The sequence below is a fragment of the Suricata suricatta genome, chromosome 11 (assembly GCF_006229205.1).
Source record: "Suricata suricatta isolate VVHF042 chromosome 11, meerkat_22Aug2017_6uvM2_HiC, whole genome shotgun sequence".
Taxonomy (NCBI): Eukaryota; Metazoa; Chordata; class Mammalia; order Carnivora; family Herpestidae; genus Suricata; species Suricata suricatta.
The window spans coordinates 105799694-105815739 of record NC_043710.1 but is presented as its reverse complement, the minus strand read 5'-3'; the positions used below and the strand labels follow the sequence as shown (position 1 = coordinate 105815739).

Sequence of the window (16046 nt, the reverse complement as noted above, 5' to 3'; positions counted from 1 at the left end):
GATTTCACATACTGATCAGCTTGAAGACTCCTCTTTGGCTGTAATTAACGTGGGCCTCATCTTGATATTGCTGAATTTTTTTTTTAATGTTGTAGGCGTTAATGTTTATAATGAGCACTCATATAGATTTGAGGTTAGCTAAGGAGAACCTTGACATTTCTGTGCTATTTTCTAGTACGTCCCTTCTGTGATTTTCATTCAGGTTTTCATCTGTATGCACCTCCTTACATACGTCTTTGGTTATTTTCATTAATGGCTGCAGGCAGTTTTTACTAAATGTGTCTGTTTAGCGGAGCATGTATAACTGTATTCTCTGGTTAGTAGCAGTTTTAATTCATTTTTTGTATAAATGGATTTTTATACTTTACTAACCACTTTTGTATTAGAGTAGACAGCATGGAGTTAAAGGGAAAACGGGACAATTCATAGAGCAAAATAAACCTAAAGTTTTTCTTGCCCTGCCCCTTTTTTTCAGAAACAGTTATATCACCTCATTTATATTTTCCAAAGCTTTCTTCCAAAGCTCTTGAAAAAAAAATCGAGAGAAGTCACCTTTATAACTGATCTCAATAAACCATTAGGACTCACATTATCAAATTTGATTTTATGTTTGTAAACCACACAGCCTCCACCATACTCGACTGTTTCTTCTTCTCATATTAGTAAAGTCAGAAATCCTGGCCGCAACCTTGCGAACAGTGTGGACTTGGGGAAAAATAAAAAATCCCTCCACTCTCAGGATGCCCTTCTCAATAAACGAGTTCTTTATTCTTCTGCACCAGTTCCATTTTCCAAGACTTGGGGGAAATTTCCACATGTTTACTTCTCCATGCGGTTAGGTGACGTCAGCTCTTCAGGAAGATAACCCTAGCAGATAGCACTGTGTCCCCCTGAAGGGTGAGGGAGCTTCATGGTGAGTCTGCCGCAGAAGAGGAAGACTTAGCATGGACGAAGCCCAACAGTAGGTAATCCAGATGAGGGTCTCTTTGCTGCTGGTCAGGTTATCAGACTCCAAACAAAATCTAAGAGGCATTTGGTAAGTATGCCTCCGGCCTCATTTATACCGTGCCCTGTTCCGTCTCCTTCCTTTGGACCAGCAGACATGATCGGTAACGTGGAAAGGGCACGCCATCGTCTCCATGACCATCTCCGCCTGGGCTGGAGGCTGGGTGCCATTGAAACCTGACAGTGGTTCGTGCTGCGGCCTCTTAACTCTTCCTGGATCTCTTCCCATCAGGATTTCTGGGTTACCACAGAGCGAGCCGTAAGGTTTTTCTGCACGGAGTTATGCACGCAAGCTGGAGTCAAGCTGACTCCATTTTACAGTGACTTCCAAGAAAGAGAACGTTAGGTCTTTGTCCTCTTTGTCACTGTGGAAGAGACCTGCTTTCCTAGGGCCTCCGCTCCCCAGTTCGAATTTCCTTAAACTGAGGAGTGTCTCTTCGATTACCTCTCTCTTTGGGAATCATCACATTCGGCCACCCCAGAAATTACTTTTAGTTTGTCTGAAACTTGACACGAATTCTTATTTAACTTTGATTCTCCATTTGTGGGGGGACAGCCCCGCATCTTTTACTCTTTGGTGGTTTTATCTTTGCGCCTCTTACTCTGTTCCTCGTAGCTCACGGAGATCTTATTGTCTGTAGGCTTGGGCAGCCCTTTCCTCCGACATTTGCTCTAACAATAGCCTTTTGTTTCAATACCCTTATGATACCGCACTTAGAATCGGATAGTGTTCGTTGGTCCTAAACATCCCGTCTCTCTGTGTATTCTCTATCAGCCATCTAGGTGCGTGATGAAAATCCATAACCATCCTGATTGTCATCCGGCAAGAATATCTCCGTTAAGGAAATAGCTAGCTGGAGTCGTCCATTTGCTTTTGTCACTGCTTTGCTGTGTCTCTTAAAACGCTGGCAGATGTGCAATTCCGAATTGGATGTTAGACTTCTCTCTTTCTGCTCATTATTTTTTTTTTTTTTGTCAGCAAGGATAGTCCTTGGTCATGTTTAACTGCTCATTTGGGCCATATCACTAGGATAACACATCCAGTGGAGTAAATGTGTTCTTTTCCTCTTGCACAGGGAACAAAGGAGAGGCCTGGTTTTGCTCTAATAGTTACCCCTCCACACACACCCCTACCCGCTGTCTTGCTGAGAAACATACGCAACATGTCTGTTTCCTTTCCCGTCATTCTCAGTAGGAAATTGTAAGGGCTTCAGTTCAGTGTAAAAATCTTCCCGTACACAGAATTTTACACTGGGCTAGAACAGTTGGAAATCCCAAATACGTGGTTTAATCCCATAATTTATTGAAGCGGTATCAGAGATTTATTATTCAACTTGATCATCGGGATGGCATGTTTATACATATTTAATTTCTTGTTTCTCTTCTGAGTTGAGAAACTTATTAATCATAAGTCTCAGAACTGTCTTTGCTTATTCATGGTGGTCAGAGCACATAGTCTTCGATTCACTCTACTGAATTCAATATTCTTACTGATTTTTATTTCAAGAAGCTCAGTCTTGAGGAAAGGTTGCACCTTATGCAAAGTTTCACTGCCAACTCAGCTCCAGACAAGACAACTTATTTCTTCACCGCCCCGTCATCGTATATACGGTTTGATGTTAAGCCCTGTAGCCCTAAAACACTTTATCCTGACCATCTTATTCCACATGCTTAATCCGTTTTAAAAAGAGCGACTTTAATCTGATGTATAAAACTGACTTGTAAGCACTAACAGTCTTGTTCACCTTTGCTTTCTAAAATCTGGAGCATTAGATTTGAGAACATGGAAAAATCACTGCAAATTAACTGGTATTTCCTATACTATTGCATCTTGCTAGCCAATGAATTTTATCACTACGCCATCCATTGGAGGCCATGATTGTGTTCCGGTGCTCTCTGAATATTTTTAACAGAACGGAACTGGTTCCGAGGCACAATTTTTCTGTGTATATTTAGGGTGAGTGATTCTTTTAAGGGAGTCCAGGGCTTTGATTCCAAAGCTGGATGTCTTTGGAATCATTTATATGAAGATTGAGATCGAAGGGTTGAGTTCAAGGAGAAATAGTCCTTTCAGATCCTTCCAGATAAGGATGATAATTTCATTAGTGTGTACTCGGCTTACTTCTGTATCTACTTTCTGGTCAGTTTTCTAATAGCTGATGGACAACTAATCTGATGCCTACATTGTCATAGCTTGGTCACTGATAACCTAGGGGGATAGGAGAAGGAGCGTTGTTAATAAGGCAACTTTAGGAGAGAAATTCTAAGTGAACAGCTCGTGCATGATTCACTTCACTTGATGATGACTTTGTCCTTCTTTTTGCCCCTCTGGTAGCAGTTTGTTTTAAATTCCCATCAGGAATGTCCATTATTTGTCTCCTCTTCTTGATGGCAGCGGTGCTAGTTTCTAATGAAAAGGCTATGTGCAGAAATGGATCCTGTGTTTAAAAAGCGCACATGTTTAATTTGTAGTCCCACCACGCAATCTGATGATCGATATCCAGAAAGACACCGCGGTGGAAGGCGAGGAGATTGAAGTCAACTGCACCGCCATGGCCAGCAAGCCGGCCACCACCATCAGGTGGTTCAAGGGCAACAAGGAGCTGAAAGGTGAGGCCGGGCTGCCCGGCACCCGATGCCGCAGGGCGGCTCCCTTTGTGGAAATTCAAGACAAATGCAAACCACGCCCCTAAAACAAAAATCTCCATTTAAGTGTCGTTTAAGTCAATTACTAACTGTGTCTGAAGCCAAAGCCTAAGGGCGTTTTGTTGAATCTAATGCATATCCCCCTCCTGTGGTTTGAGGGTTTGTGGTGATGGGTGTTCCTGGATAGATGCTCAGAAAGAACTAGACTTAGAAATCAGGACGTTAAGCCGGGAAGAACTACTGTTAGAGGTATCCCTGAACTCAGTTTCTCCATTTATCCTGTGACCCAGGGTGGGTCAGAACCCCAATTCTCAGGTTGTACATTTGGGAAAAAAAAAAGTCTGTAACATTTTTCATCCTGAACTCCAGTTCATTCTATCACGCCTTAGCGCACTGTGCGCTCGTGGGGCCGTGTGCTTTCCCGCAGGGACGCCTTGCCAAGTGGACTGAGCATTTTCTCCTCATTGTGAATCTGCAGCCCCTTTGCTCGCGGCACCTGTACTTCAGCTGCCCATTTCATCAGCCCGTTCCGTTGCCAAGTTCCTGGTTTGGGATGGCAGCCCAGGCAGAGCCCACGAACAACTGCCACCTCCGGCGTCGCCCTGGCCCCCACCCGTCCCCTAGGTCAGCCTTTTAGGTGTCAGTTGTCCTGAATTATAGGTATATGTCACCATTCTTTCTTTTTTTAAAATATTTTTAATTTATTTTTGAGAGACAGAGAGACAGCGCAAGCAGGGGAGAGTCAGAGAGAGAGGGAGGTACAGAATCTGAGACAGGCTCCAGGCTCTGAGCTGTCAGCACAGAGCCCGACGCAGGGCTCGAACCCACGAACCGTGAGATCATGACCCGAGCCAAAGTCAGATGCTCAACCGACTGAGCCACCCGGGCGCCCCAAATGTCGGCATTCTTATCCCTTTTCAAGGCCACCTCGCAAGTAGTCCCCATGGGCTAATGTCCTCTGGTCATTTGACAGAAATGCCAGCCATGCGCCGCAATTTCTGCTAAAATGGGGATATTAATATTGCAGATTTTACGGGATTCTTAGGAAGATGAAATGAGTGAAGGTTTGTAAAGCTTGTAGCTTGTAGCTGGTATCTTGGCCAAGGTAAGTACTCTGTATGTGCTTGTTAAATAAATCAGGAGTGCCAGGAAGAAAAGAATAAGCCCTTTTAGAAAGAGGATCTAAAAATCTATATCCAGAAACAGATAAATCTATATATAACGGCTTAAGTTTCAAAAAGCTTGCTCTGTTTTAATCTCCTATTTCCTAGGTATGGTTTTGGAAGGAAGGAGTTTCTCATTTCCCCTCTGCTTTTCTAAGTGAATTGAGCCATTAAATGTGTACCCTAAGTACAAAACATTAAAAGAAAGTTAATGGCGCGCCGTGTCCCGGGGAGTGCGGAGGTCAGGAAAGGGGCCACCTTGGCTTATTCATCCCATCCGGAAGCCTCCTCCCTCCTTCTCTGGGTGTTCTTGGACGTGTCTCCCATCTGGCCCGAAGCCTGTGTCTTACTTTGCTACCCACAGCCGCTGCGTTTTCTGTGGTCTTCCAGAGTCTCAGCGTTTAAACATTTCAGTTACAATTTCCATTATGTAAATCCATGTAGTCACTCTCCGACGCGATTGTTGCGGATGGGGGTGGGCACGGGGGTTGCTTATATCTCTGCTCCTGACTGGATTACTTCGGGGGATTTGGATGATGTCCTGGAAGTTTGGAACTGCATGACAGCCTTCAGTTTCAAGTTCACATGGTCGTAGGGGTGGAAAGCGCTTCTCTCTTCCTCCTCCAGACCAACGTCGGCAGTCAGACGGCACCGTGGTTCAACTTTCGGCTGCCTTTTTGTGGGAGGTATCAAGCTAGACGACACATATGTCATCTATTTAAATAAAAATAGTATATATCATGCAGGGTTGAAATGTAACTTGCATACTCTCCTGCAAGGTTGAAAAGTAGGAAGTTATCATTTTATCCATTATCTACCCACAGCGTACCCTGTCCCAAGTGACTTCCATCATCTTTGTTAAAATAGCGATGGAGGGGGGCGGGGAGAAGTGGGGAATATATAAAAATGGTGCTGGAACTCACGGGACTGATTTCTTGGTGTTTTCTGCGTCCCCCAGGCAAGTCGGAGGTGGAGGAGTGGTCAGACATGTACACTGTGACGAGCCAGCTGATGCTGAAGGTTCACAAGGAGGATGACGGGGTGCCGGTGATCTGCCAGGTGGAGCACCCCGCCGTCCCCGGAAACTTGCAGACGCAGCGGTACCTCGAAGTACAGTGTGAGTACCTGTCTCGGAGCGTTTGGGGCCGCCGTAGCCAAGGGCCGGGGACGGCGCGCGACTTACGAGCAACGGTACTTTGTCTCTCCCAGTTCCTGAGGCCGGAGAGTCCAAGATGCGGGTGCACCAGCCTGGTTCTGTTGGCCAGAAAGGCGTCTTCCTGGCCCACAGCCACCTGTGCCCTCATGTGGAGGAAGCGGCCAGAGCTCTGGGGGCTGGTGTGGGGGGGTGACCTCATTTCCAAGGTCCAAGGGCACTGATCCCATTCGTGAGGCTCCACCCCCAGGACCTGAAGCGTCCCAAAGGCCCCGCCTCCGCAGACCGCCCCAGAGAGCACTGGAATTCCACCGGACGGATTTGGGGAGGCGGGACACACAGGTTCCAACCACTGCAGTGCCCGAGTATTTGCGCTCAGGGCCAGAGGAGCAGTTGCCTAGAAACCTTCAGAAGCCGTGTGTTGAATACATATGTTTTGTACAGCATGGAGTTTACAGCTCCTTGTCCTAGTAGGAAAATAATCAAAGGATTCATTTACCGAAACGCTGCCATATTATACAGTGCCAATGAGGATGTTCAAAATCCTACATTTAACCCAAATGCAAAACTTTAAAATGATTCCAATCTGTTCTACCACATGACTTCATCAATTGCATTTCATGAATATTGACTACAATCACTCCTTTGGGAACTTTACAACCCAGGGAAACCCCTCCCTCTTTCTTAGCCCCAGCAGACGTACTGGTTTTTTTTATAGGGGGCTTTGATTCCCATTCCGCATCAGCATTCTGTTTTAAATTGCACGTCCTCTTCCATCTTTAGCTTAAAGTGTAGCAATGAGCTTAAAAGCGGTACTCCTTGGGATCGGTGCAACGGCCTCAGTGGCCTCATCAATAGCAGCCAGATCGGGGGGACTGAGGCTGTCTCCTCGCTGTGCCCGATGATCTGAGGACGCTGTCCTTAGTCTCTCTCTGGACGCTCCCGCTGCCAAAATGTTGTCTGCACAAAGCTAGCCTTGCAGCGACGTCGCCGCTGCGTAGCCAACTCTCAGTTGTTTTTTTTTTTAATCAGAAAACTTCTGTAACTGACAGGCCTCTGAAAACCTTGCAGGTGATGTTTGCGTGTGCACAGTGGAAATGGTGCAAGGGTTTGGTTGGAAAGGCAGCGACTGCGGGTCTGATAGACGCAAAACATTACCACCTACGAAGTCCATTAATTTGCTAGAGCCATTATAATACATGACTGCAAACTTGGTGGCTTAAATAACAAGCTTATTCTCTCATGGGTCTAGAGGACAGACGTCTAAAATCGGCTGTAGACAGGGCCGCTCCCTCAAAAGGCTCTAGGAGCAAAGGCTTCCTTGTGCTTTCTGGCGTCTGGGGGCCCGATATTCCCTGATCTGTGACTGCGTCTTTCCAGTCTCTTGGGGTCGCCTTGACTCAGCCTTCTCTTCTCTGTGTGTCTCCTAAGACTCTGTGTGGGAGTGCGTGCCCTCCCTTCTTATCCAGAATGGTCTCCTCTCCCGATCCTGAACTTGATTACGCCCGCAAAGACCTCTTTTTCCAAGTAAGGTCATGGTTGCGGGCTCCGGGGTTAGGAAGCGGGCCTCTCCTTTGGGGGCCAGCATTCAGCCCACTACAGTCTCCATCACATGTTTGAATTGCCTGCGACAAACGGGGGCGGGGAAAAGGTGTGACAAGTCGCTTCTGAGACACCAACCTCATTCTCCTCCTTTTTCTACTCTGTGAGTTGGGCTCAATTTAACATTACATAATGCAGGTTTTTCTTGTTAATTCATCTCATCTCCTTCATTATGTAGCTTCATTATGGGCCTCATGCTTATAATTTTCCTATCACTAAAACTATTGTGGTGTAATGTCCCTATAATGGGAAAACAGAAATGATCAGATATTATCTAAATTGGCAGATAGTAGATTTCTTGTGACTTTGTTAATATGTAATTCATTTAAGCAAACTTAATATCCATTAACTTTCCTTGTAGGGGCCCATTAGCTTTAATAATACATTAGCTCCTTTGTGAAACCTGAGTACACGTTCACCCAGGCCCCACCCCGAAACTCTTTCCGGGTCCCCAGAGTGTCTCTGTCTTCTGTGTTCTGTAGATTCAGGAGAGGTTTGTCCTTCTGAGAAAAGGCAGAGGGCTCCCTATCTAATCCATTTGATCGACTGATCCATTTGGTGTACCTCCTCCCGGGGGGTGACCAGTGCCTCCCAAAGACAAAGACATACCTGTCAATCACTTTTGAACTCTGACATGGCACCCTTATTTGGGAGACTGGATATGAGCTTTTGTTTGTTTGTTGTTGTTGTTGTCTTTTTATTATCCAAAGGGAGCCACACAGGTATTCAATTTTTTATCCTTCATTTTTGGGAATGTGTATAAAAACAAAGTCTTTTTGCGTAAGAGGTTAAGAGTTATCAACCATTATAGGAACCTGAACGGGAATTTAAGGTCTGGTTTGGCATCCTAAATAAGACTCTGTGCTCAAGAAAGGCCCCTGACGGTTCACTGCCCCCCATCCTGGAAGGCGTTGCTGATGGCTGACGTGGGGGAGTCAGCTAGGGATTCCGTCGGTGACCCCTTCAAACACGGCTGGAATTCTCTACCTCATTTCCCACCAGCTTACCCCTCCTCAACTCCAGCCTCTAGTGGTGTTCCGTCCTAACAGGAAGGCCTGCTTCCTCGGAAGCCTAAGGCACGCAGTCACTGGGCGCCAAAGCTTTGTCAGGCGTAGGTGGTTCCCCCCCCCCCCCCCCCCCCCGTCTCTCTGCAGACAGGGAGCACCGTGTCTTGAAGGCAGTGAGAAAGAAGAGGTGTTTGCGTGAGATTCCGCAGCCAGCAGGTGGACTTATTTTGGATATTCTGTGAGGAGTAGCATTAGACCCTCATTTTTCAATCCCTTAGAGTCAGCAGGTCTTAACCTTCTTAAAAGCCCTTTAAGAGTCCCGTAGACCTAGGGGCGCCTGGGGGGCTCAGTGGGTTAAGCGTCTGACTTTGGCTCAGATCATGATCTCATTGTTTGTGAGGCCGGCCCCGGGTCGGGCTGTGTGCTGACGGCTCAGAGCCTGCTTCTGATGCTCTGTCCCTCCCCAGCACTCGCTCACTCTCTCTCTAAAAAATAAATATTTAAAAAATAACAACATAAAAATAAGAATTTGCCTTTAATCACTATCACTTTTTCCTAACAAAGACCTGTGTAAAAATATCTATCAAATAAGGCGTTTTACTTCTTATTTTGTTTAATAAGCATCACAATAAATATACAACTATTATTTTTTAATGTCCTTTTCCTTGGTACCTAAAACAATTTCTTATATTATCAGTTACGAGCGCTCAGTTATCACCATTAACTATTGAGCTTGTCTGTGAGCCTCCGGTAAAGAATTGCTCTTCTCTGGGTACATATGACTGCGCGGTTGGGGAACTCTGACCTAATGGCAGTGGTATTAAATAGTACGCACTTGGTTCAGTCCTGGTCCGTTTTGCTACATGACGCCTCATGGAAACCTTTTCTACCTCATCGAAGACACCCGTTGGTCTGATATTAATCAGGATATGAACAGGGTTAAATGGCAGATAATGGATTTGAATTCTATATAAATTACGTTCCTTTAAGAAATTACTTTTAAGAAAGGAAGTAATGAAAACCTACATCGCACGTCACCGGAGAGCCTGCTTTAAATATGGCAGGGAAAGGAGGAGGGTAAGAGGGAGTGCCACCACACTGCCCCGAACAGCAGGCTTGAGCCGCAACTAGGAATTGCTTTTGTCTTGTGGATTTAAGTCCTAATTAATTGAACACAGAATCTCGCAGTGTTTGTTTGTTAGGACCGTTATTTGTGGTACCCGGAGAAATTGGTGTGCCCAATTATGTGAAAAATCAGCCAGATGTGTATGCTGTCATACTTTTAATAATCTTTAAGTTTGTGGTGAGTACAGATATTAATTGTGTAGTCTGCATTGAAGTGATTAACATCAATGTAATTTATCATCTGGAGATTTCTGAACATAAACAAATGAGTTGTTTTGTTCAGCAAGGTGTTGACCCCTTCAGAATTAGTGAATTAAGGCCCCCCTCCCCTTTTTTATCATAAATATGAAAGGCGCCACAATCGGCCAAGTGTTCAGTTATTTGATTTTCTGGGGCATTAGCCGCTCTTGTTTGTGACATTTCCCTGTTGGGTGCTCGTTTGCAAGCTCATTAATAAGGTTTTCTCCTAGGAACGTTGCCGGGGATGACGAACATCCAGTAGGGCTCTTGGTTTCGTCGCTTCAGCGTGAGCCTCAGCAAGGATGCGCAGCCGCACGCAGTCAGATGGTTAAAACAGAAAATAATTATGCGCAGAGGCTGGCATTCAAAGCTCTCCTGCCTTAGATGTGAGGCACGGAACAGTTTTGCCTTCTAACGTTCTGAGCTATATGACCCTACACTCTTTCTGTGCGTTTTTTTTCCTTCCGCGTGTCCATGTACACGTCGCGTTGCTCGAATGTACAACACGGTTGATTATAGCGGAGCGTGTACAGTCGTGGCGCAGCTAGTGGAGCTTCAGATCTGAAGGAACGTCCTCCTGTCAAATAAAAGCCTGTTTAAAGGAGAGCAGTTCACCGTCTGCGCGTTAAAAGGAAGCTGTTTAAATAGCATCAAGGTGGCAACACATAGCGACGTAAGCTGGCAATTCAAAGGGGCTCCGTGACCCTCAGTGTGGAATTCAGATCGCCGTGCAAAGCGGGAAAAGCCTCACTCTGGACTGAGATGAATCCGCAGCTCCTGAGTCGCTGCCGTGTGTCTTTTGCATCCCCCCGTCACAGCCCTGCTCTTTAAAATCCTCATCTTGTGAGGGTTTTGTGTCTGTGCATATTTGTTAAAAAAAAAAAAGAGAGAGAGAGAGAGAGAGAGAGTGCGCGTGAAAGAGAAATTGAGATGAGTTTTGAAAGGGAGAATGAAAACAAAGACTCTAGAAATGGATGTTTGAATAACTTCCCTCCTCTGATTATCATCTGATGGTTCATCGGGCGCATAGGCATCATTTTCAAAATGAGTTTTATTGACTCCCTATAGGCAGATAGTTTGTAAATCCATATTCCTGTGCATCTAGGGTCCGGGGAAGGCTAGATTTCTTCTTTCATTCCCTTGATTGGGGGAAAATTGGGCATTGAGGGCATGATCAGAAGCTGTTCTTTATCTGTGCCAAAATAAACGTTTCTCTGGTATCGACAGTGCCCTGCAGTGGAGGAGGGAGAAAAACCTGGAGATAGGAGAGTCTTTCCTGCTCGGAGTGGAGGGCGAGACGCAGTTTCCAAGGGCGGCTCCTGGATCTATGGTCCCCGCCGCCATGCTGTTCCCAGACTGCATCCCTCACAGCCTGATGGCTGGCGTTTCCCGACTGGGCCGGTTCCTCTCTGATCTTCGGTCTCATCTTTTAACAGAATACCTTCTTCCTCCCACTCTCCCTTTCTTGTATTTCTTTAAAGCAACGGACTGAGTTTCAGGGAAGTTGTTCTGGTATTTATTGTTCCTCAAGGAGACCCCCTGATTCAAGCGAATGTCTCAGCTGTTGTTTTGTGCATTGTCACAGAGCGGCGGCAGGGCCAAATTCCTGTTATTATCGACTCTGTGGCTTGTTCTTGGAGCATTCTGTGGCACCAGAGGGGGCAGGACGCTGAGAGACCGACATTCAAAAAAGAGTCAATGTCAGGCCAAGTGCATTATGAGCAAGACCTGGACAACATGATCCTTCGAGAAAGCAAGCCATCACCCCCACCTTCTGAAGGCACACTCGGTAGACAGAGGCCTCTTACAAAGGGCTGTCTTCCAAGGTCTGGCCGGCTGACCTGACGTATTTGGGGAAGATGTGTCTCTGTGGCTGTGGACATTGAACACTTCCACGGTGAAAGTAGTCGTCTAATGTGTGCTCCTCACGGTTTTTAACTCAAGGTCAGATTTCGATTCTGGGGAAGGTTAAATGGTTGTGAAGTTAAAACTCTGAAAATCTAAAACCAGTGGTCAAATAACCCTTTATGATTTCCCGTAAGAGACCACCTCGAGCTATGCCAGAAATGCTAAATATATGTGTAGTGAAACCGAAGCAGGAAATCAGAACACCTGGACTGAACCTCACATTTCCGGGGCTGGATTGACCTTCCAAAAGAATAATACGATTCTATTTTGTGCTAAGGGCTGTTGGAGGGATTAAACAGGACTAGGGTGGCTCCAATGCCTTGGGTAGCCTATGGGGTCAACTCCAAACTGAGCTAAAGTCCCCACACTCCAAAGAAATGAAACTGAAGCCACAGCCAATCAGGAACAGCCAACTGGGCTTTCCTCAAACAAGGCAGCTGCTTCAGCCACGACCAGTCAAATAACGCCCCTTGCTTGGTCTCCCTGTCTTCTCTGTAGTTTGGTGTCCCCCTTTAGAATCAAGGCATGCTCACATAAACCCTCCAAGGTTTTAGTGTGCTCAATTTATCCTGTAACAGGGCTAAGATGTATTCATAATTTGAGTCTCACTTTTTAGTGAGTAGCAGAGCTTGGCCTAGGAGTGCCTGCCCCGTGGTATCTTTCTCCATGTTCTTACTCATCCATGTTCTTGGTAAACAAGTATGGAGAGCCCCTACTGCGCGTGCGTGTATCCTGGGTACCCGGGATACAAAAGAGCGAACACTTTTCTTCTCACGGAGCTAACCTTCTTGGGGAGATAATCACGCTCGAAGGCTCTTCTTGCCCAGCGATCGCTTTCAAATTTTAGAGATTTCTCCAAGATGGGGAAGAGTGCCGTGCGAGTGGGCAGCCCTTTTCGCAAGTGCTTGAAAACAAGTTTCTGTCGCAAACATCACTGAATAAAATTTGATTCTGTTGGATAAACAGTAATTTCGGTGTCCACAGAACGACTTCCAAGTTGCAGGAGCCATTCTGCTGCCACTGCGGGGCCTCTGATCTCCGGCCCATCCTCCCACGAGACCTGACTCCTCCCACCAGGACGGACTCCTCCCACCAGGCCCGACCCCTCCCACCAGACCTGACTCCTTCCACCAGGACTGACTCCTCCCACAAGATCTGACTCTTCCCCCCAGATCTGACCACTCCCACCAGATCTGACTCCTCCCACCAGATCCGACCACTCCCACCAGATCTGACTCCTCCCGCCAGGACGGACACTTCCCACCATATCTGACTCCTCCCACCAGGATGGACTCCTCCCACCAGGACGGACTCCTCCCATGCACAGTGGGCAAGTACAGTTCCCGCGCCCCGCCTCCACTGCAGACATAGCCGCGGGAGGTCCTTCGCCTTGCAAACAGACAAAATAAATGGCAGTGGAAATTATTCATGAACGTATTATGACATTAGAAAGCAAACCGTTTGCGAGATGCGGAGGTCCTCTGGAAGCTCGCTGTGACTGTCCCCTAGCCAGGCCCGGCACCTCGCGCCACCAGATGCTGTCCTCCCTCAGTGCCTCCTGCCCTCTCCCAGCCATCCAGGCAGCCGGACCGTGGGGGCTGATTCTCGCCTTGAGCTCAAAACCCGTGAGACTCACCAAATCTCAGGTTAATCTTTGTGTCGTCCTGCTCCTCCAAACTGCGGTAATCCTCCATGATCGACAGACTCCGGTTGATGCTTCCCCAGCTGGATGCGCAGGCGCGGACCCAAACTTCCCCCAGGCCATTCTGGTACCTCTGGGCCCTCGCTGCCCTTGAGCTCTTCCTCCTAGGCCCTGCGTTTGCTCCACGGGCATCCTCAGCCTCGCTCTGAAGGGTTATTCAGAATATTGGACGAAAGCTGAGGAAGGGTCATGAAGAAGCAAATCTGCACCCAAGCCCGGGGGCCGTCAGAGCGCCCAAGGACATGGGACGCCCACATTCCCTGAAGCAGAAATTCTTAGGGGGAGAGAGCGTGGGGAGTCCCCGCCGTAATAATCAGTCTCGGGCCTATCACTCAGCCCCGCCCCTGACTGGGACTCTGGAGCGATGGCCTCCCAGGCAAAAGGAAACTGCGAAGCACCTCTTTTTTTTTTTTAATTAATTAATTTCAAAACCCGATACATTCATGTTGTGATCTAGAGAGGAGACAATGACTTTTCGTTTACATAGGAAGGAGAAGTACAGGTTATAGTCTCGAGTTTCATCTTCTGGAAAGATCATAGAATGCGGTGCAAGGTCAGACTGGCATGAAATCAATTGTAATCTGCCAGCAAGCCATTCCAACCTCTTTAAGGGTTTCCTTTTATATATATTTTCCCTTTATGGAGAGAGCAAAGCCCATTTAAAGAAAGCCTCATCAAATTGGAATGTCTTTCTCATATTATTTTTTTAATTGGTTGCTACTGTAGTATGACCTGCTGCCCCCCTGGTATTTAACCCTCTGTGTGACTTTGACTGATGAACCGAATTCTGCCTGCTCTAAGAGTCTTGCTAGATGTCTTTTATAGGGTTTTTAAAAATTACAGTGTATTATGAAAACCTCAGATCCCTCGACCTAATTGATTGGCTGTTGGGGATGCCATCTCTATAACTTTAACATTCCCTAAGTGCACAGACCTAACTATTTTTCTTATTTTTATATAGAAGCTCCATTTTATAATGACATTAAGCCATTCTGCGCCATGCATTTCTGGGTAGTTATTGCACCTGGGCAGAAAGTGTCATCTGGCTGGTAGCCATGTGCCTCACAACACCAACCGAGGTGTAAAGGGATCACCGAGAAAGTGTGCAGGGCCTTACCTCATTACTTAAAAATAAATCTTGGAGTCTGGGTGTCTCAGAAAAGGTTTGGTGGGTTATAACATTTGATTTATGAACATAATTAAAATATAAATGATGAGCTTTGGGCTAGTCAGTCCGCCATCTGGATTGTTGGGTATTTTGACATACCCGTAGTCCGCATTTTCCTGGGAACATGGAGCATCCCTGAGTTGGAGAGGGCCCAGTGGAATCACGGGGCTTCTAACGCACCTGCTGGGCACAGAGTTCCTCTTTCAGGGCAGAAGAAGGGCATAGATCTTGGCTCATAGACTTTCTATTTGGTTCATAGGCTGGGCATGGAGATAGCTCACTTACCCCACAGTCAGATAATGTACCTATAAATATTGCATGTGTCAACAGAAGACGGCGTTTTTTCTGTACAATACAAACAAGATTAATGTTTACCTTTTCAGCTAGCTGTTAAGGTAACCGTGGCCACTGTACCCACAAGTAGATGGTAGATATTTCTCCAAGAAACCTGAGTAAATTGGGAAAATCAGTTATCAAAACTGAAGGTGCATTTTCTTTGGTTTTGTATGGTTGTTTGTGTGTGTGTGTGTGTGTGTGTGTGTGTGTGTGTGTGTTTTAATAGAAGTTCCAGGTATAGCAAATCCTTAGCTTGTTCTTCCTAATTTCTGTAATTGGCAACTGGGAAACAGCCATTAGTAGCATAAAAAAGCATTTAACTAAAAGTCGGTGGTACTGAAAAGACACAGAACTGGATTAGATTTTCAACACTCTCTATTATTAATGGAAGTTGAGCAGATAAAATGCTTAGTGCACTGGGCTGAAAAATACACCCTCTCTGTTTGCTTGTAAATTACACAAGGGGGGGAAACCCAAAACAAAAAAACAAAAAAAAAAAACCTCCCACCTAGGCCAGCAGGCATCCTGCTTCTTAATTTATGGGCGGGAGTCATCCGTGCGTGGAAAATGTAGTCCTTCCAAAGATCGGATATTAACCTATAAGCAAATGGTACATTTCAGCCCAGATTTGGGGCTTTAAATTTAGCCTTGCCCGGAGAGGTTTGTGGGGAAGAATGAAAGAGGTTTTCTCACCAGGAACCCCGTAAGTGCTGCTGTTTCTGAGTGTGAAATGTAGAGGGAGCAGGTCTTTGGCCGTCTGTGTTTTCAGTAACAAAACCTGCCCCCATTATATATATTTTTTATCTTTTGTTTTTAATAAACTCTACCAGTCTGCTCTGTTTATGGGCTATGCCACCAAAAATAATAGCTCACATATGTCACCCAGCTGCTGTATTTAGTGTAAGCTGGGGGCTTCAGCTGTTTGGGGCGGGTGCCTAGGAGCCTCTGCCCAGCACCCGGTCCTCACTCAAGGTCATCCCGTTTACCCTGA

General features: G+C 46.3%; 1 protein-coding gene and 1 long non-coding RNA gene across 7 annotated transcripts in view; one reads left to right on the top strand and one right to left on the bottom strand.

The window, feature by feature from the left end:
* CADM1 (cell adhesion molecule 1) overlaps positions 1-16046 on the top strand; it is a 319286-nt gene that overhangs the window by 261192 nt on the left and 42048 nt on the right. For all 6 annotated transcript variants that reach the window (XM_029956058.1, XM_029956057.1, XM_029956056.1 and 3 more), the window contains exons 4-5: positions 3478-3615; positions 5773-5931. In XM_029956058.1, the coding sequence (XP_029811918.1) occupies positions 3478-3615; positions 5773-5931 (297 nt within the window). The remainder of the gene's footprint in view (positions 1-3477; positions 3616-5772; positions 5932-16046) is intronic.
* On the bottom strand, positions 4878-6021 carry LOC115305945. The gene is made up of 2 exons (XR_003915099.1): positions 5738-6021; positions 4878-5586 (listed from the first exon to the last, which is right to left on the bottom strand). It is a non-coding gene; the product is annotated as an uncharacterized LOC115305945 (long non-coding RNA).